Source organism: Rhipicephalus sanguineus, unplaced genomic scaffold (assembly GCF_013339695.2).
Source record: "Rhipicephalus sanguineus isolate Rsan-2018 unplaced genomic scaffold, BIME_Rsan_1.4 Seq440, whole genome shotgun sequence".
NCBI classification, from domain to species: Eukaryota; Metazoa; Arthropoda; class Arachnida; order Ixodida; family Ixodidae; genus Rhipicephalus; species Rhipicephalus sanguineus.
The window spans coordinates 134,354-160,001 of NW_023615260.1; the positions used below are offsets into that span (position 1 = coordinate 134,354).

The following is a 25,648-nucleotide window of genomic DNA, read 5'->3' on the forward strand; positions in this document are numbered from 1 at the left end:
GCTCCGGCCCGCCCGAGCCCGGCCCGGTGTTCTTAAATGTGGCCCGTACCCGGCCCGGGCCCGAAAGGTTTGGGCCCGGCCCGGCCCGGCCCGGCCCGACCCGTTTCAGCTAGTTATGCCTTGAGCATAAAGGAGGCACTGTCTAACCTTCGGTTATTGTGAAGATACCTGCCACACACAAGATATTTTCTAGAGATTGTTTTGGGGACTCCTTTCAGTGTCACGACTTTCACTGGTACTGTGTATACTTTCGGTTAATTACGCCCGTAACACTCTTGCGAAATAATTGCAGGGCAATATAAAATATAATTGGAGTCATAGCTGGCTGTTTTATGTACGCACGCAGTGCTAACCACGCAATCTTATTTTTGCATTTCAAAGAACGACTACAAAATATACCTCCATAAACTGAAAAAAAAAAAAAAACCATGGCAGACATTTTTAGTTTGTTTTACATCAATTGCATACGAGCTAGGGCTGTTGAGTAAAAGTAGCAAGTCTGCAAACTTCATCTATTGCACAATGCAATGAAAAAAAAAAAGCCGGCAGATCCCACGCAATCTGGGAATCGAAGTAATGCGAAGCAGCCAGCAAAGAGCTGCATATATTGTCTTGTTTGTCATTGAGGCAAACGAAGTCATTCATGTTGTGACATCTAGTTCACTATATATTGCAAGTTTGCCATGAATGGATAGATGTACAATCTGGCATATGCCATGCTAATGAAACGTGCATTCTGGTACATATATACGATTCGTGATCTGCTATTTATATTCGACACGCACTCAGCTGACACACTGATTTTGGTATATATCCAGCTAACAAAACGGCCGCGAGCGCACCACGAGCGTGGCGTCTAAATCATGCCCTACATGACATGCGCTCATGATTGTCATATTAAATCCTGTTATTTATGGTCGTCAGACAGTCACGTCGCGCAATACCAATTTTGGTGAATATCAATCTAGCCAAACGGCCGCCAGCGCACCATGAGCGTGGCACGTAAGTAATGCTGTACATGATGTTCGTGTCGTGATTTTCACATTAACTCCTGTTATTTATGCTCGTCACACAGTCACGTCGCGCAATACCAATTTTGGTGAATATCAATCTAGCCAAACGGCCGCCAGCGCACCATGAGCGTGGCACGTAAGTCATGCTGTGCATGACATGCGTGTCATGATTTTCACATAAACTCCTGTTATTTATGTTCGCCATACACTCTTGCCAAGCCATACCAATTTGGTATATATCAAATTAACGAAACGGCCGCAAGAGCCCCAAGACTGTGGCATATAAATCATGATGTACATGGCATGCCTGTCATGATTTTCATGTTATGACCAGTCATTTATGTTCGCCGTACAGTCATCTTGTGCCATACCAATTTTGGTATACACCCCATGAATAAAACGGCCAGGAGAGCACAAAGTCGTAGGCGGCTAGATAGATAGATAGATACGCTCAAAGTCGTAGAAGTTCGCTAAGAAATGCTTCGCATTTAAAAAAAAAAAACGTGCTCTAGCTGCTTCTGGTAGGAATACACGGGGCTGGGCAGCGCATTACATAAATTAAAGCTGTCGTGTTGACTCCTCGGCAGGCAACTGCACCCAACGTACACAACGTTTTCGTGTTCAAAACAAGAACGTTCTTTGTCCCACCCTTCTTCCCCGAGTGACCGCCACCGCAGTGCCATAGATCTGTCAAAGCGAGGCACACCCGTTAGAGAGCGAGCCACCGTCCTCGCTGTTCCCTGAAGATGGCTGTCTCGTCGTCTTCGTGTGACCGCCTTCGGTCTTGGAAAATGTTACGCCGTAAAGCGAGACCGGACTAAGGGCTTCCAAAACAACTGTCTATTAGAGCGCCGAAGTGAACCAGCCGGCGCCCTCTTCAGCGATCCCCGTCGACGTGACGTGTCGGGTGTCCGGAGCGCGATTATACAGATGCGTATGAGACCCGGGCCTAATACGGGCCTGGCTCAGGCCCGAGCCCGACCCGAGCCCGAAGATCACGGGCCCGAGCCCGGCCCGGGCCCGATCCAACAATCCCTTACCCGGCCCGGCCCGGCCCGCGGGCCGGGCCGGGCCCGGGCTTTCGGGCCGGCCCGGGCCCGTGCAGTGCTCTAAGCACGATGACGATGGCGTAGTCTGCGAAAGCTACTCACGCAATCGTGACGTGATTAATAAAAAGCTTACGGTTTCGTTCCGCAGGATTCTGAATGCTCTTGCGTAGATCCTCCTTGCAGCTGAAGTGGTGCCCGCGTAGACAGTCACGAAAGTCCCATGTGACCATGGTGACGTGGAAAAGCTGTTTTCCACCACCAGTAGAAGGCACCATGCTGCGCCAGCGTGGAAGCAAAGAGAACCGATGAGCTGAGAGATCGCCAGCAGTCTCCCAGGTTTATTTCTCCAGCCGACATGCCATGCCAGCAACGTGTACGTTAGCAGCCGTGAAACCCCCAATGCTTGCACCAGTGCTTTCCAGGTCTGCGGCTCGACTTCCATGGTGGTGCTGATTGTTGTCGCCAGTCCACTCACGTGCGAGACACAATACGTACAGAGAGTGGTTACACTATTTTGGAACGGATGAGACAAAATGATCCTCAAGGACTCTATCGCAACACGACGCCATGTGATAAAAGACTAGAGAGAAACTATCAGACAATAGGAAACGAGAACTTTTTTTTTTACATCGTGGCTGTGGCTATAGCGAAAACGATGAGGAAACGGTCCGCCTTTCACAACCTACGGCATTTACTTTTATTAAACTGAACTACAGATGTCATAGATGGTTACTCACCTCGTTTTTATCTTGCAGCTTATCTACTATGTCCATGTAGCTCTTCAGGGCCCACAGACAAATCAGAAGATAAATCCAGGCAACGTACTTTGCAGGCGTGGTCTTCTTGTGCTGGTTTCAGCGTCTTCTCTCAGTCTTCTTCTTCTGGTGATGATGATGAGCTCTTCCCAATGGCCTCACCCACAAAGGGGGATGGGTCAAGAACCGGGAAGCAGGATGTTTAACCCTATCAGCCCTGGAATTCTCATTTTGGTCGGAGAATATTTTTGTGCGTGTTTTCCTAATAGTTATGACATCAGAAGGCCACAAACAAAAATTGAGCCAGTGGTGCAAGTATTTATGAATTTACAAACATGGCATCAAATTAGGTCATCAGGGCTCACTCGTTGTGAAGTGAGAAAATCACTTCTTTATGTCTCGTTTATTTCAAGTCTGTGCCCGTGGACCGATATTTGATGCAATATCCGAAAATCCCTTGTCGTGGTCGCTACTAGTGCGCCCCCATGCGTGACTTACTGGTGGCGCCATATCCCCTTGGTTACGTCACCTTTATGTTAATAAAGTTCAGACGCATACTATGCCGAATTAAGCCGGCTCGTCAAACGCTGCAATTACCCTTCTGCACTTGCCGAAGAAAGACGCGTCCATGACCGGTTTGTGGTAGGCCTAAGAGATACCCGTCTCTCGGAACAACTTTGTCGAAGTCCGAAGCTCTCACTGAAAGACGCCTGGGCACAAGCCCGCCAAGCCGAGGACGCCGAAAACAAAAATACGGTTCAAGCGAGCCACGCTACTCGGCGTTCCAAGGCAAAGCCTCGGGACGCGCCCATCGACAGCCGTCAAGATGCTTGTTCTTTTTGTGGACGCTCACCCGACCCGCGCTCCGTATGCCCTGCACGACATTCGCTCTGCAATAATTGCCGTAAACGCGGGCATTTCGCAGAAGTTTGCCGCTCACGCAAGTCGCAACGGAAACGAAACAAGCTTGCATCCATCCATCTGCACACCCTCGAGTCGCCAGCAAACGCGAAGTACATCGACGTCACGGTCGACAACTACGCGACTTCGTTCAAAGTGGACTCGGAGGCAGAGGTTTCGGCAGTGCCACCTGACTTTCCCAACCTGCCTTCGAAGCTCGATCGCGTGGATAACCAGCTAATTGGCCCAGGGAACCAGCCGCTGCGAGTACGTGGCTCTTATACTGCGCAACTGATCTGGCGAGGCAAGACCAGCGCTCAACGCCTGTACGTCATCCAGTCGCTCACCGTACCATTACTGGGTTTCCCAGCCTTACAAGCACTACAAGTAGTGAAGTTCCTCGGCGGCGTTGACACTACATGTCACATACATTGTGCACCGAAGCCTGTGGTTAAGTCAGGCAACGCATTACCATTGTACACCAACAATAGTTTGATTCAAATGTTCCGGGATATCTCCGTGCGCTGTGGCAGTAATCAAAAAAGGGAAAGAAAAGGGGTCCGACTGACAGCCCGTGAAAGCAACTTTTTCGTCCAAAGCTTCGTCACTAGAATTGAACGCAGAACCACAAACCATGCGGTTTGCACTCATTCAGTTTGTAAGCGGGTGAGTGAATACAGCGCATTTTTGGAGTCAGTCAAGAAAAATCGACCTCAAGCCACATCCTGAATTAAAATTACAACGTCAACAGGGCCCTTGAAGGTGTACGTTGGGCCCTCGGCGACAAGAGCATTGGGGCAGTTACGAGGGGGGGGGGGGGAGAGGGTTATGTCGGCCTCAGGAGAGGTTACAACCCCCTAACCCCCACCCCCCCGTCGGTGCGCCACTGAAGTGCGCACAGAACAATGGCGTTCTTCTCACGCGCCTGTAGAGGTATATGCCTACATTATTTTGATAAGTTCACAAAGTCGTAAGAGCTTTTAAATTATTTGGCTTTATTCGAGAAAAGGAAGGGTTTATCTTATTTTTGTGTCAGCTTTGTTGCACTGTGAGCGACCAAAGTTTTATCATTTGAGTTGTCGCTGCGGCGTCCACGTTTGTGGACGCCAGGCATGCTGAGTTCGTGTAAGAAGCTGATAGAGCGCCGCATGGTAGTAGGACCCGCTTCGTTGCCGTGCGGCTCTGCAGAAAACATCATCTCCAGTATAGCTAAATACGTCTTTTATAAATTATGTTTAGAATCTATTTGCTTTATTCGGGACGTGCATTAAGAGATGAATACATACATGCCATAATTTTTGAGCTGACTAGCGGAAGCGAATGTTCCGATTTGGAGAGCGCCGATGATTAGCGCGTTGAAGCAGAGCCACCCACAAGCAAAGGCCTCTCGAACAGTGCTACTGCTTATGATGAAAGCATTCAGTGTGAACGTAATCATGAACGCATTAGTAATGATGATCAATGACGATAAAGATGACGAACACGCTGAAGTAGAGCTGTGGGCAAGCAATTGCCTTGAATGGTGAGAATGATCGTTGTGATGAAAGCATTAAACATGAGAATTAACGCATTGATTCGCGATAATGAACGATGATGATGAAAGTGTTGAATCAGAGCCGTTAGCAAGCGGTCACGTGAACTTTATGATGATGATGATACTATTAATGAAGAAAGCGTTCAACTGATGACGAAGGCGTTGATTATGGTAAACAGCGATGATAATGATTACTGCTTCAAAACAGAGCCGTCACTCCCGTCAGTAACCAAAGTTAACACGTACAATGAAGAAGGATGATGGACCTTGTGTAACTGGCGCTCCCAGCGTCCACGTATGTGGATCACTCATTTTCATCTAGAACTATGGGTAAAGTTTCCAGATTTTCGGTTTATTCCCGCTTTCGTATGTATTGTTATTGCATATACGCAAAAAGATATTTACTTGCGCAACTGGATTGGCTGTGTGACACAGACGGTTAAACGTGTTTCACATGACAGCGACTTTCCTCCAAGAGTGAAGCGGTTGCCGTCGCGCGAGCCCAAAACCAGTTTTTAGAGCGTCCGGGCGACGCCGCGATCGAGATCGTCGGAGATGTAAAAAATTCACTCGCGGAAGAGCATCGGCCAATGAGGGAGCAGTGACGTGGGGAGCACGCGACTGCAGGGGTGGAGTCGTGGAGCGGGCGCGTGGACCGGGAGGAACTCGCTTTCCTAGCAGACGACGAGCTGCTCGCCTCTGGCGATGTAGAGATGCCGTTCTTTACCTTTTGTTGTTCTCGACGGCGCTTCCGTTCAAAGCAGACAAATAGTTTGCACATGTCATTTTGTTCGTATCCATTTTGTTCGGCCCCGCCACGGCGGTCTATACTCGCGGACAACTTTTCTTGGCAATGAAGGAAAGGCTAGAGAGCCGAACTACGCGTGTGCTACCGCTGAAGATTATAGTGCGTGAGAATAAAAAAAAAAACATTACTTTATTTTCTAAGGGGCGCTGTTTGAAAAGAGGGTCAGCATGCACCAAGGAGATATTTATATTTGTTTTGCTTTATGCAGTGCCATTTCGCGTTTTTGCACCTGTGAAGAAGTCGCACCTTTTACGTGCACCTTACAGTCAAAATGGCGTGTGCGTCTTCAGGTGAGCGCATCGTCACCCTCCAGCTTTTCCGACGATTCGCCGAGGGAGGTTATGACGAATTTCACTAACAAATGGCTGTCTAAGCCTGTGACGGCCGCTGGAATAATCAAATGGCCGTCATAGGAAATACGGAAGGTTCACAAACTAAAACTAAATTCGAAACGCGCGCCGAACCGGAGTACTTCGCGGAGCAGTACATGTGCAGTAGCTCCGTCCCCGTCGCCTTTCCTTCATTGCCAAGAAAAGTTGTGCGAGTGGTTATGGCGCTCGGCTGCTGCCCCAAAGGCGCGGGATCGAATCCCGGCAGCGGAGGCTGCATTTTTGATGGAGGCGAAAATGTTTGAGGCCCGTATACTTAGCTTTAGGTGCACGTTAAAGAACCCCAGGTGGTCGAAATTTCCGGAGCCCTCCACTACGGCGTCTCTCATAATCATATCGTGGCTTTGGGACGTTAAACCCCAGGCATTATTATTATTATTATTGTTAAGCTGTTTATTGGACAGCACTCGGCGACAATGAGCTATGGCGACAGTCAAGGCAAAAGCACGGGCTCCGAGCGCAAGCGGCGTTTAGAAGAGGACGACCCACTAGGAGCCGCTGGAGAGAGCAACCGTTAAACAGTACCAATTGCTTCGCCACAATTACCCCGGGTACGAAAAGGGGAGCCGTCCGGCGACCTAACAGCTCGTCACTATGAGTGGGTCATAGTAGGCCTTGAGGCGCTCCACGTTGATTATGTCGCGCCCTCGACGGCGCATGTCCGAAGCTGGTTCAATGGGTTCGATCAGGTAGTTGACCGGGGATGTTCGCTCGACGACCCGGTAGGGGCCTTCGTATTTTGGCAGTAGTTTTGACGAGAGACCAGTTGCAGTGGTAGGGACCGAGAGCCATACGAGCGCTCCGGGAAGGAACGTGGACTCAGAAGTGGTGGTGCCACCGCGAAGGCTCTTCTGCCGCTCTTGTTCGTGCGTTGTAAAAGACTTTGCAAGCTCGCGACACTCTTCAGCAAGCCTGGCTGTGTCAGAAATTGGCGCACAATCAGATGAATCCGGCTTGTAGGGTAGCATCGTGTCAATAGTGTGCGACGGGTGCCTTCCGTACAACAGGAAGAAGGGTGAAAAACCAGTAGTGCTTTGAGGGGCGGTATTATAAGCATAGGTGACGAAGGGCAGAATGGCATCCCAATTTGTGTGATCGGCGGCGACGTACATTGAGAGCATGTTGCCAAGCGTGCGGTTAAAGCGTTCGGTTAGGCCATTCGTCTGCGGGTGGTAAGCAGTAGTTTTGCGGTGAACAGCATGGCACTCTTTGAGAAGGGCTTCGACGACCTCCGACAAGAAGACGCGGCCTCGATCGCTGAGAAGCTCCTGGGGTGGACCGTGACGCAGCATGAATCGGTGTAGCAGGAAGGAGGCAACATCGCGAGCTGTAGCCGCTGGGAGGGCTGCGGTTTCGGCGTATCGCGTTAGATGGTCGACAGCGACAATGGCCCAAACGGTTACCAGCCGACGTCAGAGGAAGTGGTCCACACAAATCGATGCCCACGCGCCCAAACGGACGGTTAGGGCAAGGTAATGGTTGTAGACCGACTTGTGACACGTGCGTTGAAGGTTTTCGGCGTTGGCAATCGAGGCAGGAGCGGACGAATTTCTGCACGTAGCGGTACATGCCTCGCCAGAAGTATCGTTGTCGAATGCGCTGGTAAGTTTTGGATACCCCAGAGTGCGCGCATTGCGGATCAGAGTGGAAGGACTCGCATATTTCAGCACGCAGACTTCGGGGTATTGCAAGTAGCCACTGGCGGCCGTCGGCGTTGTAATTGCGTCGGTGCAGTAGGTCGTCACGAACGGCGAAATGGTGGTCTTGACGACGCAACGCGCGAGTGGTTGGTGCTGCCGATGGATCAGTGAGCAAGTCGATCAGCGAGGCTATCCATTTATCCTTGCGCTGCTCGGTAGTGATGGTGTGAACATCGATAGAAGAAACAGCAATGTGAGATACTGAGCAGGAGGCATTGTCGTCAGGCAAGGGGGAGCGCGAGAGGGCGTCGGCGTCAGCATGCTGGCGTCCGTTGCGGTACAGCACGCGGATGTCGTAGTCTTGCAGGCGAAGTGCCCAGCGGGCGAGACGGCCTGAGGGATCCTTCAACGACGACAGCCAGCATAGTGCATGATGATCGGTGACGACATCAAATGGGCGACCATACAAATAAGGTCGAAATTTTGTAAGAGCCCAGATGATCGCCAGGCACTCTTTTTCCGTGACGGTGTAATTGGTCTCGGCTCTAGTAAGCGTACGACTTGCGTATGCTACGACATATTCGGGGAACCCTGGTTTGCGCTGCGCAAGAACAGCGCCGAGGCCTACACCGCTCGCGTCCGTGTGTACCTCCGTTGGGGCCGTAGGGTCGTAGTGACGTAGTATGGGAGGAGACGTCAATAAACGACGGAGCTTGGCGAACGCGTCGTCGCATTCGGACGACCACGAATGCAGGGACCCGTTACTCCCAAGGAGCTTCGTCAGCGGTGATATGATGGTGGCAAAGTTGCGTATGAAACGTCGAAAATATGAGCACAGTCCGACGAAACTGCGCAGTGCTTTGACGGACGTAGGTTTGGGAAATTCGGCCACGGCCCGAAGCTTGGCCGGATCGGGAAGGATTCCGTCCTTGGACACGACGTAGCCTAGGATTGTCAGCTGCCGTGCTGCAAATCGGCACTTCTTCAGATTCAGTTGGAGGCCGGCGTTGCTCAAACGCGTCAGAACATGCCGCAGACGTTGAAGATGCGTGGAGAAGTCCGGAGCGAAAACGACGACGTCGTCCAGGTAACACAAGCACGTGTGCCATTTCAAGTTGCGCAGAACGGTGTCCATCATGCGCTCGAAGGTCGCGGGCGCATTGCACAGACCAAACGGCATGACGTTGAACTCGTACAAGCCGTCGGGCGTGACAAAGGCAGTCTTCGGTCGAGCATCATCAGCCATGGGTACTTGCCAGTACCCCGAGCGCAAATCGAGAGATGAAAAGTATTCTGCTCTGGAGGCTGTCAATCGCGTCGTCGATTCGCGGCAGCGGATAAACATCCTTCCGAGTGATCTTGTTGAGCTTTCGGTAGTCCACACAGAACCGCACAGAACCGTCCTTCTTGGCAACCAGAACAACAGGAGACGCCCATGGGCTGTCCGAGGGTCGAATAACGTCGCGTCGAAGCATATCGTCGACTTGCTCATTAATTACCCGACGTTCTGTGGGAGACACGCGATGTGGACGTTGCCGCAGTGGTGGTTGGGCGCCAGTGCCGATGCGATGCGTAACAGCGGACGTGCGGCCGAGAGAAGTTTGCCCGACATCGAAAGAAGAACGAAATTCTTCCAACAGGCACAGAAGCTGGGGACGCTGGACCGACGTAAGGTTGTCAGCAATGGCGGGACCAAATACATCCGCGGGTGATGAATCAGACGTGGAAACGGCACTGATGGTGCGGGAACTGGTGCAGTGCGAGTCATCGGGTGCGTCCAGACCTTGTGCGTCTTCGAGGGGCTCCACTCTGCCGAGACATTCCCCTCGCACCAAAGTAACGATGTGCGGGGATGGGTTCGTAACAAAAATAGCGATGCTACCCTGAGTGACTTGCACGGTCGCGAAAGGTACCAGCAACCCTTTCCTAGTGCAAACGCGGTCAGATGGCGAAAGGAGTGCAATGGTGTCGCAGAGACCGGCGCAGTAAACTGGCACGGCCGTCGACGAGTTTGGGGGAACTTTGGTATCGTCTTTGACGAGGATCTTGGTGAATGCCGATGGACTGTCTGCCGGCGTCAAATGTGAGAACGGTGAGAGTTCGAGGGCGGCTGGTGCGCAGTGAATTATGGCGTCGTGGCGGGAAAGAAAATCCCATCCCAGGATGACGTCGTGGGAGCATGCAGCAATTATGATGAACTCGACGTCGTACAGAACGTCCTGAATGACGATGCGAGAAGTGCATACTGCTGTAGGCCTAATACTCTGGGAGCTCGCGGTACGGAGGGACATCCCAGAAAGTGGTGTCGTCACTTTTCCGAGTAAGCGGCTAAGTTTTGCGTCCATAACGGATACGGCGGCTCCAGTGTCGATAAGGGCAGATGCGCGAACACCGTCCACAAACACGTCTATGACATTCGATGGACTTCGCTGAGGGCTTTTACAGTTCGATAGCGTCGCAGCCCTTGCCTCGTGGACTGCGACGACTAGTTTCCTGCTCTCGTGCGACAGAACGTGGTCGCATGGGTGACAGTGAGCGACGTCGCGGAGAGGGAGAGCGGCGAGTGGATGGAGCTGGGCGTGACGTCGGTGACATAGGCGGGTCGTAGAAGGCACGGATGGACTGGCTGGTGGTGGGTGACGCGACTCGAGGCGGCTGCACGCGATAACAGTAGCGCGCCACGCAGTGGCGCACCGACGGGGGGGGGGGTTTCGGGGGTTGTAACACCCCCTGAGGCCGACGCCCCCCCCCGGAACTGCCCCGCTGTCCTTCTCACCGGTAGTCCAAGGTTCATATCCAGAGGTGTCCTGAGGTCGACTTTTCCTGACTGGCTCTAGAAATGTGTTGTATTCACTCATCTACTCCTATAGGAGTGCTCTATGGCGTGCTCTATGGCTCTGCGTTTCTAAATTTCCAGGGAAGCAGCTTTCCAATAATAATATCTGGGGTTTAACGTCCCAAAACCACGATATGATTATGAGGGACGCCGTAGTGAAGGGCTCCTGAAATTTTGAACCCCTGGGGTTCTTTAACGTGCACCTAAATCTAAATACACGGGCCTCAATCATATTTTCGCCTCCATCGAAAATGCAGCTGCCGCGGCCGGGATTCGATCCCGCGACCTTCGGGTCAGCAGTCGAGCGCCATAACTTATCACTAGACCACCGTAGCGGGGCGCAGCTTTCCAAGAAAAAATATGCTTTCACGGGTTGTCAGTCTGGCCCCTTTTTTATTTGCTTGCCCCTTTGATTACTGCAATAGAGCATATGCCACGGCAAATATAAGAATGGAACACATCGAGGGACGAGCTCTCATTTCACTCCAGCCGCAACCAAAAATATTTCTCAGATACGTCTAAACGACTGTTTTTCGATCGTCAAGAGATCCTACGTCGTAATTTTTCTCTCTCATATAAATTTCATTGAACGAGAATTCAATTCGCCCTTGAAACATAAGACTCTCGGCCGTGTTTGGATGTTCCCGTAGCCTGAAAATAAAACTCTGCAAAAACACCTACACAAGTCGATATCTTCGGTTTTCTTCAGACCCCCCCAAAAAGCGGAATATATTAGTCTTAGACATTAATACGAAGAGCCGGAACATACTGCAGCGCACAACGTGAAAAAACAAAAGAAAAACAGATGATATATTCAAGAAACTCACCAAGAACAGCTACGGAAAGTCATTTATTCAGAAAGCAGTTCACTTCCAAAAACACGACGCAAGCTGATAAATCCAGCAACCCCACCCCCTTTTCCAATCAACACCACCACAGAAATGCATCAGTCTCTACTATCCGAGTAGTGATCGAAACCATCGCTCCCAATGACCGGCCGCCGAAAGAGAAAATTCAAGACACCAGCTGAACCGAGAACCTGAAAGAAAGGCGGGAACCAATTTTGCAAGAGATCGCAACTCATAGCCGAAGATTCTGAGGACGCGGACCGCCGAATCGATTTTCCTGAAACAACAGTTTTCGCAGTTGAAACCAACTACCGGAAATGAATCCTGACATATGTTAACGACCCAAACAACGTGAACCGCGCTCAATGCAACCTACCCCTTGTGTACAGCACACAAAAAAAAAGAAAGAAAAAGAGAGAGAGAGAGGCATCTGCGTACCCACTTCGACGCGTCCGTCTAAAAAGCTCTCCACCCCCTTCACTGTTCAACTCATGCCTTCCGGTCAAGCCCTTGCACTGCTCTGTTCTTTTGCCGACAAGCACCGCCGCCGCCTGAAGCACCCTTCCATACCCGCCGAACAAGAAAAGAAGCCCTATTCATGTGTTTCCCTTCCTCAAACTCCGAAGAGGGAACCGTATGCTTTCGGGACAATGCTCACTCAAATTTTAAAGATAAGAAGGCGTCGGCGGCATCTGACCCATCCGCCAAGCTTCGACGCATGTGTTTTCTATTTTCTTCGGGGCTGCTGGTGAATGGTACCGTCTGTCGCTTAATGGCTGCAACGGAGTTGTCGCGCATTTTTTTTCTGAACCTCGTTGACAGCGGACGAACGAGACGTGTTAGTGCGGCGAGAAGAAAGGCCACCTCGCAAGCGGCTCGTTCATCAAAGCGACCGCGAACCCACGGAGGCTGTTTCTGAGCAAGCCTTGGAGCAACTAGTGTGTGCGTCGCCAGCCATTGTCGCAGCATCGCACACACACAGTGACTCTAAGCATGCCATGCGGAGTCCGGCCGTTGCAAAGATGGGAGGAGCAAGAAGCCGTGGCAGAAGGAGTAAATGTTTTAACGACGTCTGGTAAGAAAAAAAGAACCTTGGGAAAGTGCGGAAGGTCTGTTGGGGCGGCACGTTTCCTTTTTCTCAGTAAACGTCTCTCGCCCTCTCTTTTTACCACTTCTTTTTTGCATGTACATCGGACGGAAACTACAAAGTTTGATGTGCACACATGCGTGCACGTTCAGTTTGCTTGCTAGAACTTGTTGCTGTGTTTGCTGCGTGAATCTGAAGCCCTCTCTCGAAGCGCCAGTCGAACGAGGCTATGGTCGAACACATCCTCACCTACTACCCAAAAAGGATTTCGTGCTCGTATTCAAGCGACGCAGCAACAACACCGGAATGCCCGATTACGTCCATAGAGGAACCGGTAACTCAGCAGATATCGTCGTCTCATGCGTCCATTAACCAGTCAATTTTTACTAAGGATGGTTCAGCTGCCGAACCTATATGCGCCGGAGTGACCTGGGAATCTACGCTGGAAAGTCAGTAAGTGCGGCTCTAATGCAGTTTATCCGTGAGCTGAGAATTGTGCTGTACGTGTGCTGCATTGAACTGTACATGCTATTTATAATTTCAATACTATGTAGTTTATAAGTAATATTTATGGTGCGCTTTGAAATTTATAGTTTGGCGAGACTCCAAGGAAGCGTAGGAAATTATCAGCTGCAGCGTTTTTTAAGAGTTGAAGTTGCCATGCATGCGGGCTTGTTCGTATGGCATTTTCTTGTTACACTGGTAGTGCAAATACACGGGACACAAGAAACGCACACGAAAACACACACACGGCGCTGGGTGTCTTCATGTGCCTCTCTTGCGTCCTGTTTGTATGCGCTACCTACCATAGTAATAAAGTTTTAACATCATTGCGCGACCGCCAGCCAGCCGACATGTCGGTTCAATTTGTAGTTTATTTTCTACGTGCACTGCTCCACTGAACGGTTTTTTGGCCTTGTCAAGTTATTTCAAGACCTTTCTGTAAAACGCTGAATAATCATCATCATAATTCATGTTATTATTATTATTATTATTATTATTATTATTATTATTATTATTATTATTATTATTATTATTATTATTATTATTATTATTATTTGGTATTTTATTTGTTGTCGCATTACTCCAGCTGAAGCAAGGAAATGTCATATTATGCAATGTGCTTGCCCCCCCCCCACACTCCTGTAATCTTGTCAGAGGTTCAACCCCCCCCTGAGAGAAATCCTGAGTGCGCTAATGGCGCCACGTGACCGGCATAACCGCATGCAAAGCAGATGGGCCGATTGTCGGGTGTGCGCCATCGGTTCGCCGGGGCAGGTCCCGCCCATGTCGCAGGATGCGATTGACGAGGCGGCTGCTGAAACGACTGCATGGTGGGTTGCAGTCGGGGCCTAGGAAGAACGAAATTCTTCCAGCATTATTATTATTATTATTATTATTATTATTATTATTATTATTATTATTATTATTATTATTATTATTATTATTATTATTATTATTATTATTAACATTTTGTTCGAATCGTGGCACCCACATAGGTCCGGACAGAAGGACCCTACGGCACTCCGCACTTGCCGTTCGCAGCACATGTTGCTGTTTTTTCTTGTTTACTACTACCTCCCAGCACGATGACAAAATGCCACCGCCTCTGTGCTGGAATGCCCATAGACAAAAGAGCGACAAGCTCCTTCAAGAACCCGCAATATTGACGGCTGGGCCGCTTGCATCCGGTTGCCGGCCCAGACGGTGCATCAACGCCTTGCGTCATTTCAGAACAAAAGCCATTGAAAGCCCCGTGAAAGTTAACCATAAGAGCGAGCTCTTTCTTTTGCTTTTCTATGACCAAGCGTATGAGCGCGCAACAAGACGTGTGTTTAAGAGAAAGCTGGAACAGAAATAAACGTGACTACTGGTGTTGTTTAATTTTATTCTTATATACTGTATAATTACATCATTCAAGGTTTAGACGAGAGAAAATCGAGCAACGTAGTAGCAAGCTGGTGAAACTTGCACCTAAAGCACACCAAACGGCCGCTTTCCAAAACCATCACTGCACATCGCAGAGGCGCGTGCGCCGCTCAGTGCGTCTGAAACAAAGCCGCGTCCGCGCGAGCAGGGGCGTAGCCAGGGCGGGGGGGGGGGGGGGGGGTGAGGGTTCAGACCTCTCCCCCCCCCCCCGAAAAATTTTAATTTTGCTTGCGTATGTATATATATACACGCACACATACAAACGCACGCATGAACATACATAAAGTATGGTTGAACCCCCCCCCCCCCCCGGAAACCATCGAAAAATGTGTAAAGCCTGTTTCACATGCGAGCGACTGAGCGGGGGCGCCCCTCGCCGCGAGCGCTCCCGATCAGTCGCTCGCATGTGAAACAGGCTTTACACATTTTTCGAAGTTTGCGCCCCTTTCTTTTCAAAACTGCTCAGTCAACCTCAATAATTTTTGACGCACTTACTGTCCAGCCATGCGATGACATGACAACTGTCTGCAGCCATGCGATGTATATATAGTTGTGTTGCGTTTATAGACATCGTAGAATTTTCAAAGAATTGTCAAAATTAGCTTCGAATCGCCATATTGCTTTACCACAAAGCATATCGTGAGAAAAAGTAGCGGACGTCAATGAGAAAGAACAAGAAAGCACCATTCCTTTTCTAGTGCCCAGAAGAGATTTAAGACGCTCTGCGTAGTATTCTATTCTTAGGGGGTTTTTTTTCAGCAACCTAGGTTTTGCCCACTGGCGATATTCATATCAGTCATATAAGAACAAAATTTTTTTTTTGTTGCAAAAATAATGTAGGAGGGCAAAATATTTGCCCGCAACATTTTAGAACAAGATCTGACAGGGTCGAGCGCAATGTCTGGAACGTTTGCAGTGGAATGACCGTGGACGGCGAGCACGGGTAGCACGGGCGTCGGTAATCTGCTCGCCTGTGAAATGCGTCAGCTTTTATACATGCCATATCGAAGCTGCCAAGGCGTTATCGCTGGTGCTCCCGTTAGCTCTAGAATAAACTAGGTTACGAGTGTTCTGCACCTAACAGAACGGTCTGAAACAATCGCAAAGATTGCGGCGCGCCCTGCTGCTGCGTTCCGCGCCTTCGTTCCCGGAACGAAGGCGCGGACTTCTTGCGTAGTTCGGTCGCGTATTCCGCAAGCGTCGTAAAACGCCCTGACTTTGGCCTGCGAAACCCTCGGTCATTGGCTTTGCATGTAAAAATTTGTTCACGCCGAGCAGTCGCCACTGCCGCACCGAACCATTCGTTCAGAAACTTCCATCGTTTCGGCACGCAGTTAAAACGCTGCTCTAAACGGGCGCCCGAAGATTTTTGGGCCCGGAGCAACCATGGCGATGAAGCACGACATTACCGTTGTCAGATGAGCCGTATGGGGCGACCATGGGGAGAAAACTAGCTACCGTACCCCCCTCTGTTAGTCGTTAGGAGGTTTGGAGTGGCGCTGCTGACTGGAATGGCGGCTCTTCTATCAACACGCTTGCGCGCCCATAAAAACTGAAAAAGAAAAGCCACTCTCGAACAAGTGCGTAATAAAACTGTCGTCACGCCGTAGCGTTCCTGACTTTTCCTTTGTCTTGCCGTAACTGGCGGCACACATTTCGTGTAAATCTACTATTCGATATTTTTGGCCACTATTCGGCACTATTCGATTCGAGGTGAAATTTCACTATTCGCACACCCTTAGTATTTCCCCATGAAGTGATCTTATAAGTAATATGACTATGAATGAACGACTATGACTATAAGCCAGTATAACAAGCTATTAAACTTAAAAAATGATGAATCAATATGAGGGTAATGTGTTCGTTTAACCTTGAAGTAGGGCTTCGCGGCAGTGCGGATTTTTTTTGTAAAGGTGTATTCATAGTATAGCACCCCTCTCCTGCAGTGAAACCACCTTTACAGGGGGGTTACATGCGGATTCATCATCAGCCTGTCACGCCCACTGCAGGGCAAAGGCCTCTCCCATGTTCTGCCAATCAACCCGGTCCTGTGCTTTCTGCTGCCACGTTATACCTACAAACTTCTTAATCTCATCTACCCACCTAATTTTCGGTCTCCCCCTCACGCGTTTGCCATCTCTTGGAATCCAGTCAGTAAACCCTTAATGACCGCCGGTTATCCTGCAGACGTGCTACGTGCCCGGCCCATATCCATTTCTTCTTCTTGATTTCAACTATGATATCCTTAACCCCCGTTTGTTCCCTGACCCACTCTGCTCTCCCTGTCTCTTAAGGTTACACCTATCATTTTCCTTTCCATCGCTCGCTGCGTCGTCCTCAATTTCGAGTCCACTGCCTTGTTACAAGCCGCCACGATCGCTGCAGTCTACCATATGATAAGCCAACTGAAGCAGGCTAATGGGAGACTAAAGTGGGAATCAGTCTCCAGGTCTCTGCTTCGTAGGTAAGTACCGGTAAGGTGCAGCTGTTACATACCTTCCTCTTGAGGGATAGTGGTAGACTACCATTCATGATTTGACAATGCTTGCCGAATGAGCCCCATTCCAGCCTTATTCTTCTAGTTATTTCACTCTCATGGTTTGGCTCCGCGGTTACTACCTGTCCTACGTAGACGTACTCCTTTACAAATTCCAGTGTCTCGCCAGCTATCGCAAAGCGCTGTTCTCTGCCAAGATTGTTCCACATTACTTTAGTTTTATGCCTATTAATTTTCAGACCTACTCTTCTACTTTCCGTATCCAGTTCAGTAATCATGAGCTGTAATTCGTCTCCCGCGTTACTCATCAATGCAATGTCATCAGCAAATCGCAGGTTACTGAGATACTCTCCATTAACTCTTATCCTTAATTCTTCCCAATCTAGGGCCCTGAAAACCTCCTGTAAACACGCGGTGAATAGCATTGGAGAGATCGTGTCTCCCTGCCATACGCCCTTCTTTGTTGGGATTCTGTCGCTTTCTTTATGGAGGACTATAGTGGCTGTGGATCCGCTGTAGATTTCTTCTATTATGTTTATATAGGCTTCGTCGATGCCCTGATTCCGCAGTGCCTGCATGACTGCTGATGTGTCCACCGAATCAAATGTCTTCTCGTAATCTAATGAAGGCTATGTATAGGGATTGGTTGTATTCCGCGCATTTCTCTATCACCCGATTGATAGTATGAATATGGTCTATTGTTGAGAAGCTTGTATGAAATCCTGCCTGGTCCTTTGGTTGATTGAACTCTAATGTCGTATTAATTCTGTTAGCAATTACTTTTGTAAATCGCTTGTAGACAACGGGCAGTAAGCTGATGGGCCTGTAATTTTTCAGGTCCTTGACGTCCCTTTTCTTATGGATCAAGATGATTTTCGCATTCTTCCAAGATTCTGGTATCCTCCCCGTCGAGAGACACTTCGTATACAGGGTGGCCAGTTTTTCTGACATAATCTCTCCACCGTCTTTCAACAGGTCTGATGTTACCTGATCCTCACCAGCGGCTTTGACTCTTTGCATTCCTTTTAGGGCTTTCTTTACTTCTCCTGTCAATACTGGTGGGATGTCAGGTTCCTCTGGGCTGTTACTGCTTCTTACGTTATCATCCTGACTGTCTCGGCTGCTGTACAGATCTCTGCAGAACTCTTCCGCTACCTCAACTGTTCTATCCATATTGGTTGTGACCTTGCCTTCCTTGTCCCTTAATGCATACATCTGATTTTTGTCTATGCACAGTTTTGTCTTCATAGCTTTGAGGCTTCTTCCGTTCTTTAGAGCATGCTCAATTCTCTCCATATTATACTTTCTTATGTCGGCTACTTTACGCCTATTTATTAACTTCGAAAGCTCCGCCAGCTCCATTTTGTCTGTTGCATTTGAGGCTTTCGTGGCTTGACGTTTCTTAATGAGGTTTTTCGTTTCTTGGGATAGCTTACCAGTGTCCTGTCTAACGACTGTACCCCCGACTTCCACTGCACACTCCTTAATGATACTAGTCAGGTTATCATTCATTGCTAACGTCGGTTTCCTCGGTTAACGCCGCGTACCTATTCTGAAGTGAAACTCTGAATTCCTGTACTTTCCCTCTCAGGGCTAGTTCATTAATCGGCTTCTTGCGTATCAGTTTCTGCCGTTCCTTCCTCAAGTCTAGTTGAATTCTAGATCTTACCATTCTATGGTCACTGCATCGCATCTTGTTAACTACTTCCACATCCTGTGCAATGCCCGGGTGGACACACATTATGAAGTCTATTTCATTTTTAGTTTGGCCGTTAGGACTCCTCCACGTCCACTTACGAGTAGCCCGTTTTCTGTAGAAGGTATTCAAGATCCGTAAATTATTGCGTTCTGCGAACTCTACTAGTAACTCCCCTCTGGCGTTTCTAGAGCCGATGCCGTATTCCCCAACTGCATGATCTCCAGCCTGATTCTTGCCTACCTTTGCATTAAAGTCGCCCATCTGTACAGTATACTGTGTTTTAGGTGCGAAGTATCTTATGGCGGAGTTCAATCCGGTGGTGGTGGTGTGCGGCGTCACTACCCTTACTGCGCATGCGCATACCCTCCCCACTTCCCCTCTCCCCCTTTCTCCCTCTCCACTTTTCCTCTCCCCTCCCCCTTTCCACTCTTCCTCTGAAACGCGGGCTAGACATCCCGAAATTCTCTCCTGCGCAACGCCGCGATGAGCTCCAGCGCATGCGCGCCCCCTCCCCCTCTCTCTCATCTCCTACGCTGCCCCCCTCTCGCATGCCTGCCGACTGCGTTCCCCGCTCGCCCTAGAGGGAAGACAAGACGCGCGTAGCGTTCCTCTTCGCGTCCCACGACGCGAGGTCGGTAGCATGCCCAAAGAACGCCAACGGAACGCGATCGTGCAAGTGCACCGGCTTCGCATCGCCTCATGGTCCCCTTTAGCGGGAAATGGTGTAATTTTTACCTTACTCATTGCTGATTCTACGTCTTCGTAGAAGCGTTCAACCATGCAGTTGATCATCATGGCTGGATGTGGGCCTGTACCACATTCATCTTGTACCTCTTATTAAACTTAACTACGATGCATATCACCGTCTCATTAATGTTATATAGTATTCCTCTATATTGCCAGCTATATTTTTATGAATAAGGAACCTCACCCCTAGTTATCTTCTGTCAGCTAAGCCACGATGGCACAGGACGTTCCGTTCTTCAGCACTGTATAAGCCTCATGTGGCCTCCTAACCTGACTGAGCCGTATTACATCCCATTTAACACCCTCCAATGCCTCGAATAGTACAGCTATAGACTCGCCTCACTAGATAAAGTTCTAGCGTTATACGTAGCCAAGTTCAGATTCCAATGGCGGCCTATCTGGACCCGGAAATTCTTAGCACCCTCTGCTGCATCGCAGGTCTGACCGCCGCCTTGGTCAGTTGCTTCGCAGCCGCTGGGGACTGAGGGCTGAGGGTTAATTGGTGTATTCATGTGGGAGGTAGTGGCCAAGTACTACACCAGGGTTGCCAGTCCTGCTCTGGTGAGGGAGTGCATTGCTGGTTGTGGTCGCCAGTGAGGCTGCACCCCAGGCCTTTTTTTTTTTTTACACAATTCCATCATCACGCGGATCTTTTTTTTTTAATCCGGCACCGGGATTCGAACCACGGACCTCTTGCATGCGAGGCTGATGCTCTACCACTACGCCATCGCTGCCATCAGCGGACTAATACTCGCCTGTTCGTTCATTTCGAGGAGGAGGAATAAACTTTATTAAGAACCAGCAATTTAAGACCTTGGCGAATACTTCGAAATTTACAATAATTTAAAATCGAATCGAAGCGAACTCGAATACTGTTATATTCGTTCGAATATTCGAAGTGCTCGAATATTTGCACAAGCCTACTAAAAAGCACTTCCTCTTCTCTCGACAAAAATGATGCTTACGTCGTCACTGCCACTGGCCACGCCAGTGGCTGATTTGAACATGGCGCGCTCGGTAGTTACTGCGGCAGCCGCGGGAGGCCGTCACTTGTCCGCGCGATAACACTGAAAGTACGCCGCGCGTTCGAAGAAAAAAAGAAAAAAGTGCTCAAGGTCACGAGGCGCGCGTGACGTACCTTCTTCCCCCGTGCCACCCCTCCCTGCTTAGCTCCCAACGCTTTCGTCAGGACGAGAGAAGAGCGAAAGCAATTACAGCGTGCGACAAATCTTTGTCTCGTACTGGACGTATTCTAAAAAATTTTTGCAGTGGTCGATTCGCGAGGAAATAAGCACTTTAATGAAGCTATTCCATGGCTACTTGGAAAAGTGTTGCAGGGCCCCTTTAAGGTATTGCTGTGTTCGAAAATAGTCAGATATGAAGAATAATATGACTTACTCGAGTTCAATACAGGCGCGCTTGACTATAAATCAAGTTAATAAAATGGCTGCGAGAGCATCAAGACTGTGTCATGTAAATCATGACGTGCACATCACCGGCTTTTATGCAACGACCTGCCATTTATGTTGGTCATATACCCATTTCATGCCATAAAAATTTTGGTGCATATCAAGTCAGGGAAACGGCCAGGACAGCACAAAGTCGGACATGGCTAGACAGATGCTCTCAAAGTGCCCAGGGTTTGCTGAGAAATGATTCACACTTATAAGTGACGTGGGACTTAGTACGTAAAAACCACAAATAAAAAAAATGGGACGATGATGCCCATCTCAATTAAATACAGCAACTGAGGTAATATACAGATATGTCTTGGAAATAAGCTTCTAAACGAGCCTCTTAGTATGCGCACCATACAGCTTAGAGAATTTAAAAAGGCATGGCAGGGTCTAAAGAATGCATATGCAACGTTTATACATGTATCCAAAACCTATGTTTGGGGCTGTTTATCAAATTATTATCGGTGACAAGCGTCAGAACAGTGGCTTTGTGCATCACCTGCGTTGTGAGTTGCTGTTCTAAAGAGAGCCGTTGGAGGTTAGTTGAGGCACAGTTGAACTGGAAAGGTGCGCGAGCGTTCCATCTTATGGTCGTCGCAATGCGTCTGTTTCCACCTTCCGCTGCACCATCGAGTTGTCACGACTCTGCCGTTGCGTTAGCGACTGCGGTCTATGCAAAAGTAGACGCTCGCGTCCCTTCTCAACAAGCAGCAAGCAAGCAAGGAGCAAGCAAAAACGCCTATAACTACGGCGGGGTTGCTGCGCCCCTCGCGGTGAGCTGAGGCTTCTAACTATGGAGAAACGCTACCATTGCGTTTAATTCGATAGCAAAGGCCGTAAGACTGAACGCTAGCGAGCCTTTTCAGTCCGGCTGTGGTTGAGGAAACTGATCAATGCGTAGCCACGGGTGCACACTGAAATGAGTCTATGAACCTCGCTGGTTATGAAACCCACTTAATGACACACATTTAGTGCAAAGGCTCTTAAGCAGATAGCTTTATTCCTGCCTGGACCTCTAGCGGCTCAGGCCTCAACCATTACTACATTGTCATTGTCTTCCGCTCCAGAGGAACCCGAACCAGCTTCTGCCTCTTCATCATCGTCGTCTCCGTCAATCTCGGCATTCTCCTGTTCAAGGCGATCTAGCTGCTTGGCAAGTTCCAACTCGTCAGTTTCCGTCACCACCTTGGGCTGCACGAAGGACACACAAGACGTAGACATACATCTTCATTACACCGGCACATTTATTAGGAATCATAAGTTGCAAACCTCACGCAACACCTCTACTGTAGTGGCAATAATACGTCCTAAGAAAAACATTACCTTATTCTGTTCACTGCCCTAGGAATGTTCTGTGTAATGACCTTTACATTCCTTTTATTATGGCTGAACAAACTATAACATCACTTGCTTACTTCACAAAGTACTAAACATAAACTTTCCCTCACTCTACATCATATTTGACTTCCCATGTGCAAACACCAGGCGGGCAAGTAACTTCAAGGTAAACAGTCTTTTATATCAATGCCTACGTCAAACAATGTTGCAGTTCCTTGTGGAAATAAAAGCAACGTGAAACTTTGGCCTTCCGTGTAAGTGATTCTTCTTGTCAACTCAAATGTAATAACTCTTCCTTAGTAACTAATAGGTACCTGATAACCAGTAAATTCTTGTTCATGTAAAAAAAGTATTACTCATTGAGCAAATATGTACATTGTTGACCTTATGCGATACATTTTCTGCATTGGAACATGATGTGTATGGAACATGGTTGCTGAGTTAAGTGGATCAACTGAGCATAGCCAGTGGAACCTAATGTTGGGGAGTGCTATCTACCGGATACAGAGGTATATACAGTGGACTCTCGAGAATTCAAAGTCTGATAATTTGAAGTTTAGGTTAATTCAAATAATTCTTAAATTTTTGGTTGAATTGCTATGTATGTTTTCAATGTATTTTCAAGCCGCTTCATTTAACCCACCCCAGTGCACAAATTTGATGAATTCAAATTTTTTGCTTGTCCATGCCTCGAAATATCTGCTGCCTTTGTTGCTTCTGGCTGAACATTCATATTTCTGTGTAACCAACTTTCGCAAATAAAACCGATTGACTGCCTACAGACTAGCCGAACCGTGTGCACGAACAATCACGTACTGACGAGGAAGAAAAAAAAAAAATCTAGATGCCTGGCCTTGATCTATCGAGTGCTGAACGCTTCTTAAGGTCACTTTCACTGCAGTACGCTGGTGTCATGCGGGAAAGCGTCCTAAGATTGGGAAAGGGCTACCAGCTGTTCCCAGGGCGCAACACACTTTGTCCCTTAATTGCACACGCGCACGCGTTGTGTAATAACGACTACTACCAGTATTATCATTGATGTCTAAAAATATTACTGGCAATCGTGCAGAGCTGGCTATGATGTTGCTGCGGCCCTCAGAAACAATACACATCGCAACGCAAGCTGGTATGTAAGTCATTTTATGAGAACTTATGATAATTCAAACAAAATCCTGAGGTCCTCACGAGCTTGAATTATCAAGAGTCTACTGTATATATGTACAGTGCTCACGGACTGCGACACCAAAAGACGTTTAGCATAATAACTGGTATCTGCATCAGCTCGAAATAACTGCATCACGTTGAAGCGAACATGGCCACTAAAAGTAACGTTGGCTCAGGTGAAAGAACATACGCCAATGGGACCGGAACTCTAAACAGTGGAAACATAACTACATGCCTCACTTCACCCTAAATTGTCAATTTTCAATCCATGAGCACTGTACATTGATTAACAGCTGTTGTCATGCTGTACAAGGTTTCTGTTATGGCAATAAAGTAAAGTTGCCAATATCGTTTTGTAATGTGACATCAGCAACTTAATAGTAAAATAATCGTTGGGGTTTTATGTCCCAGAACCATGATATGATCATGAGAAACAAAGTGGAAGGCTCTGGAAATTTTGGCCACTTGGGTTTCTTTAACGTGCACCTAAATCTAAGCGCACGGGCCTCTAATATTTTGCCTCCATCAAAATGCAGCTTCCACAGCCGGGATTCGATCCTGCGATCATAGGGTTAGCAGTTGAGCACCATAACCGCTAGACCACTGTGGCGGGTCGCATGATCAACAACAGGTACTAGTCAGATAGGCTACAGACTATTCTGCAAGGCATTTCTTGAATGGTACGAATAAAAAAAAAAAACTCATTTTCAATCGAATGACAACAGACCGACAGAGAAATAGACCAGACAGAATTTGCAGATGCATGTCTGAAGTGTACTCACTGCACTCTTCACGGTGAAGACACCTCCCGCTTTGCGGATTGTCTCCTCAATCTTCATTATGGCATTGCTGAGCGCCTCAAGGCCCTCTGTCCGGTCCATGGTGGTTGTGGTCATCACATACACTGGCGGGGCGATCAGGTTGATCTGCAAGGCGCGAACACGCTCACATGCCGTGATCTTGCACTGCATTTTAAGCAGCTGCGATTTCCACAAATACGACGTTTGCATTACCACGTCGTGCGTGCTGATGTGAGCTAAGATTCTCACCTTCCTGAGCACCTGATTGAAGAGTGAATTATTCTTGGAGGAGTCTGTAATGTGTTAAGCCTAATTAAAAATGAACTAAAACAAACGAAGAAGTACTCTTTTAAGATGTTTTTATTAAACTCCTTACTTTGTAAAAATAGAAAATAACTAAATAGACTACCATAATTTGACCATTCACAATGTTTGCCTCCTGTCTACATCGCCATATGTCTATCCCATGCATGTACGATTTTACAACTGCACCAGTGAAAGTGACTTCAGAGGAATAGCGAGCCGGTACCATATAAATCGGAATATAAGTCGAGATATTTTCATTAAAACAATGAGCTAAAGTCACCCCTTGTCTTATATAGCGGTGTTTAGCCAATAGTGAGTTGTCGTCTGGCAACATGTGGCATGTATGTACAGTCGAACCCGCATATATCGAACTCGAAAAGAGTGGGAATTAGTTCGATACATCGGATAATTCGATGTACAGCTCTTAGTGACATTATTGCGCTTCCGGTGCGAACTTTGGTGCTCAAGTTGGCTTCACGGTACTGCTTACGCTAATGTAGGAAGACGCCTTCATAGTAACGTGCGTTTTCTTTTTACGTTGCATCTTTCCGCTGTTTATACAGTTGGGGATGCAACGTTATATGCAAGGGCGGGTTATACGCCAGAAAATAGGGCATCGGTGTAAATAGCGTCTCAAAATGTTCGTACTCAGCTTTGCGTACTCAATGGGCGCTGGAAGTATCTAGACTGCCTTAGCCCTAATGTCGACCATCCTCAGCGGGCTTCTTGGGATGTTGTACATAACGGTGACTTAAGGCTTCTTTTCCTCACGTTCGACTGTATTGATCATCGCCAACTTTGAGGATAACAGCGCGTTCTTCTGTTTTACGGCATCCATCGCGTTAACAAAGC

The 25,648-nt window shown here is 48.4% G+C and overlaps 1 protein-coding gene across 1 annotated transcript; it reads right to left on the reverse strand.

Moving 5' to 3' along the window:
- Positions 1-22,173: 22,173 nt before the first annotated feature.
- On the reverse strand, positions 22,174-24,612 carry LOC119377365 (eukaryotic translation initiation factor 2 subunit 1). The gene is made up of 2 exons (XM_037646869.2): positions 24,473-24,612; positions 22,174-22,379 (listed from the first exon to the last, which is right to left on the reverse strand). Exons 1-2 carry the CDS (start codon positions 24,584-24,586, stop codon positions 22,212-22,214), a joined length of 282 nt encoding a protein of 93 aa, XP_037502797.2. The 5' UTR covers positions 24,587-24,612; the 3' UTR covers positions 22,174-22,211.
- Between the last annotated feature and the right edge of the window lie 1,036 nt (positions 24,613-25,648).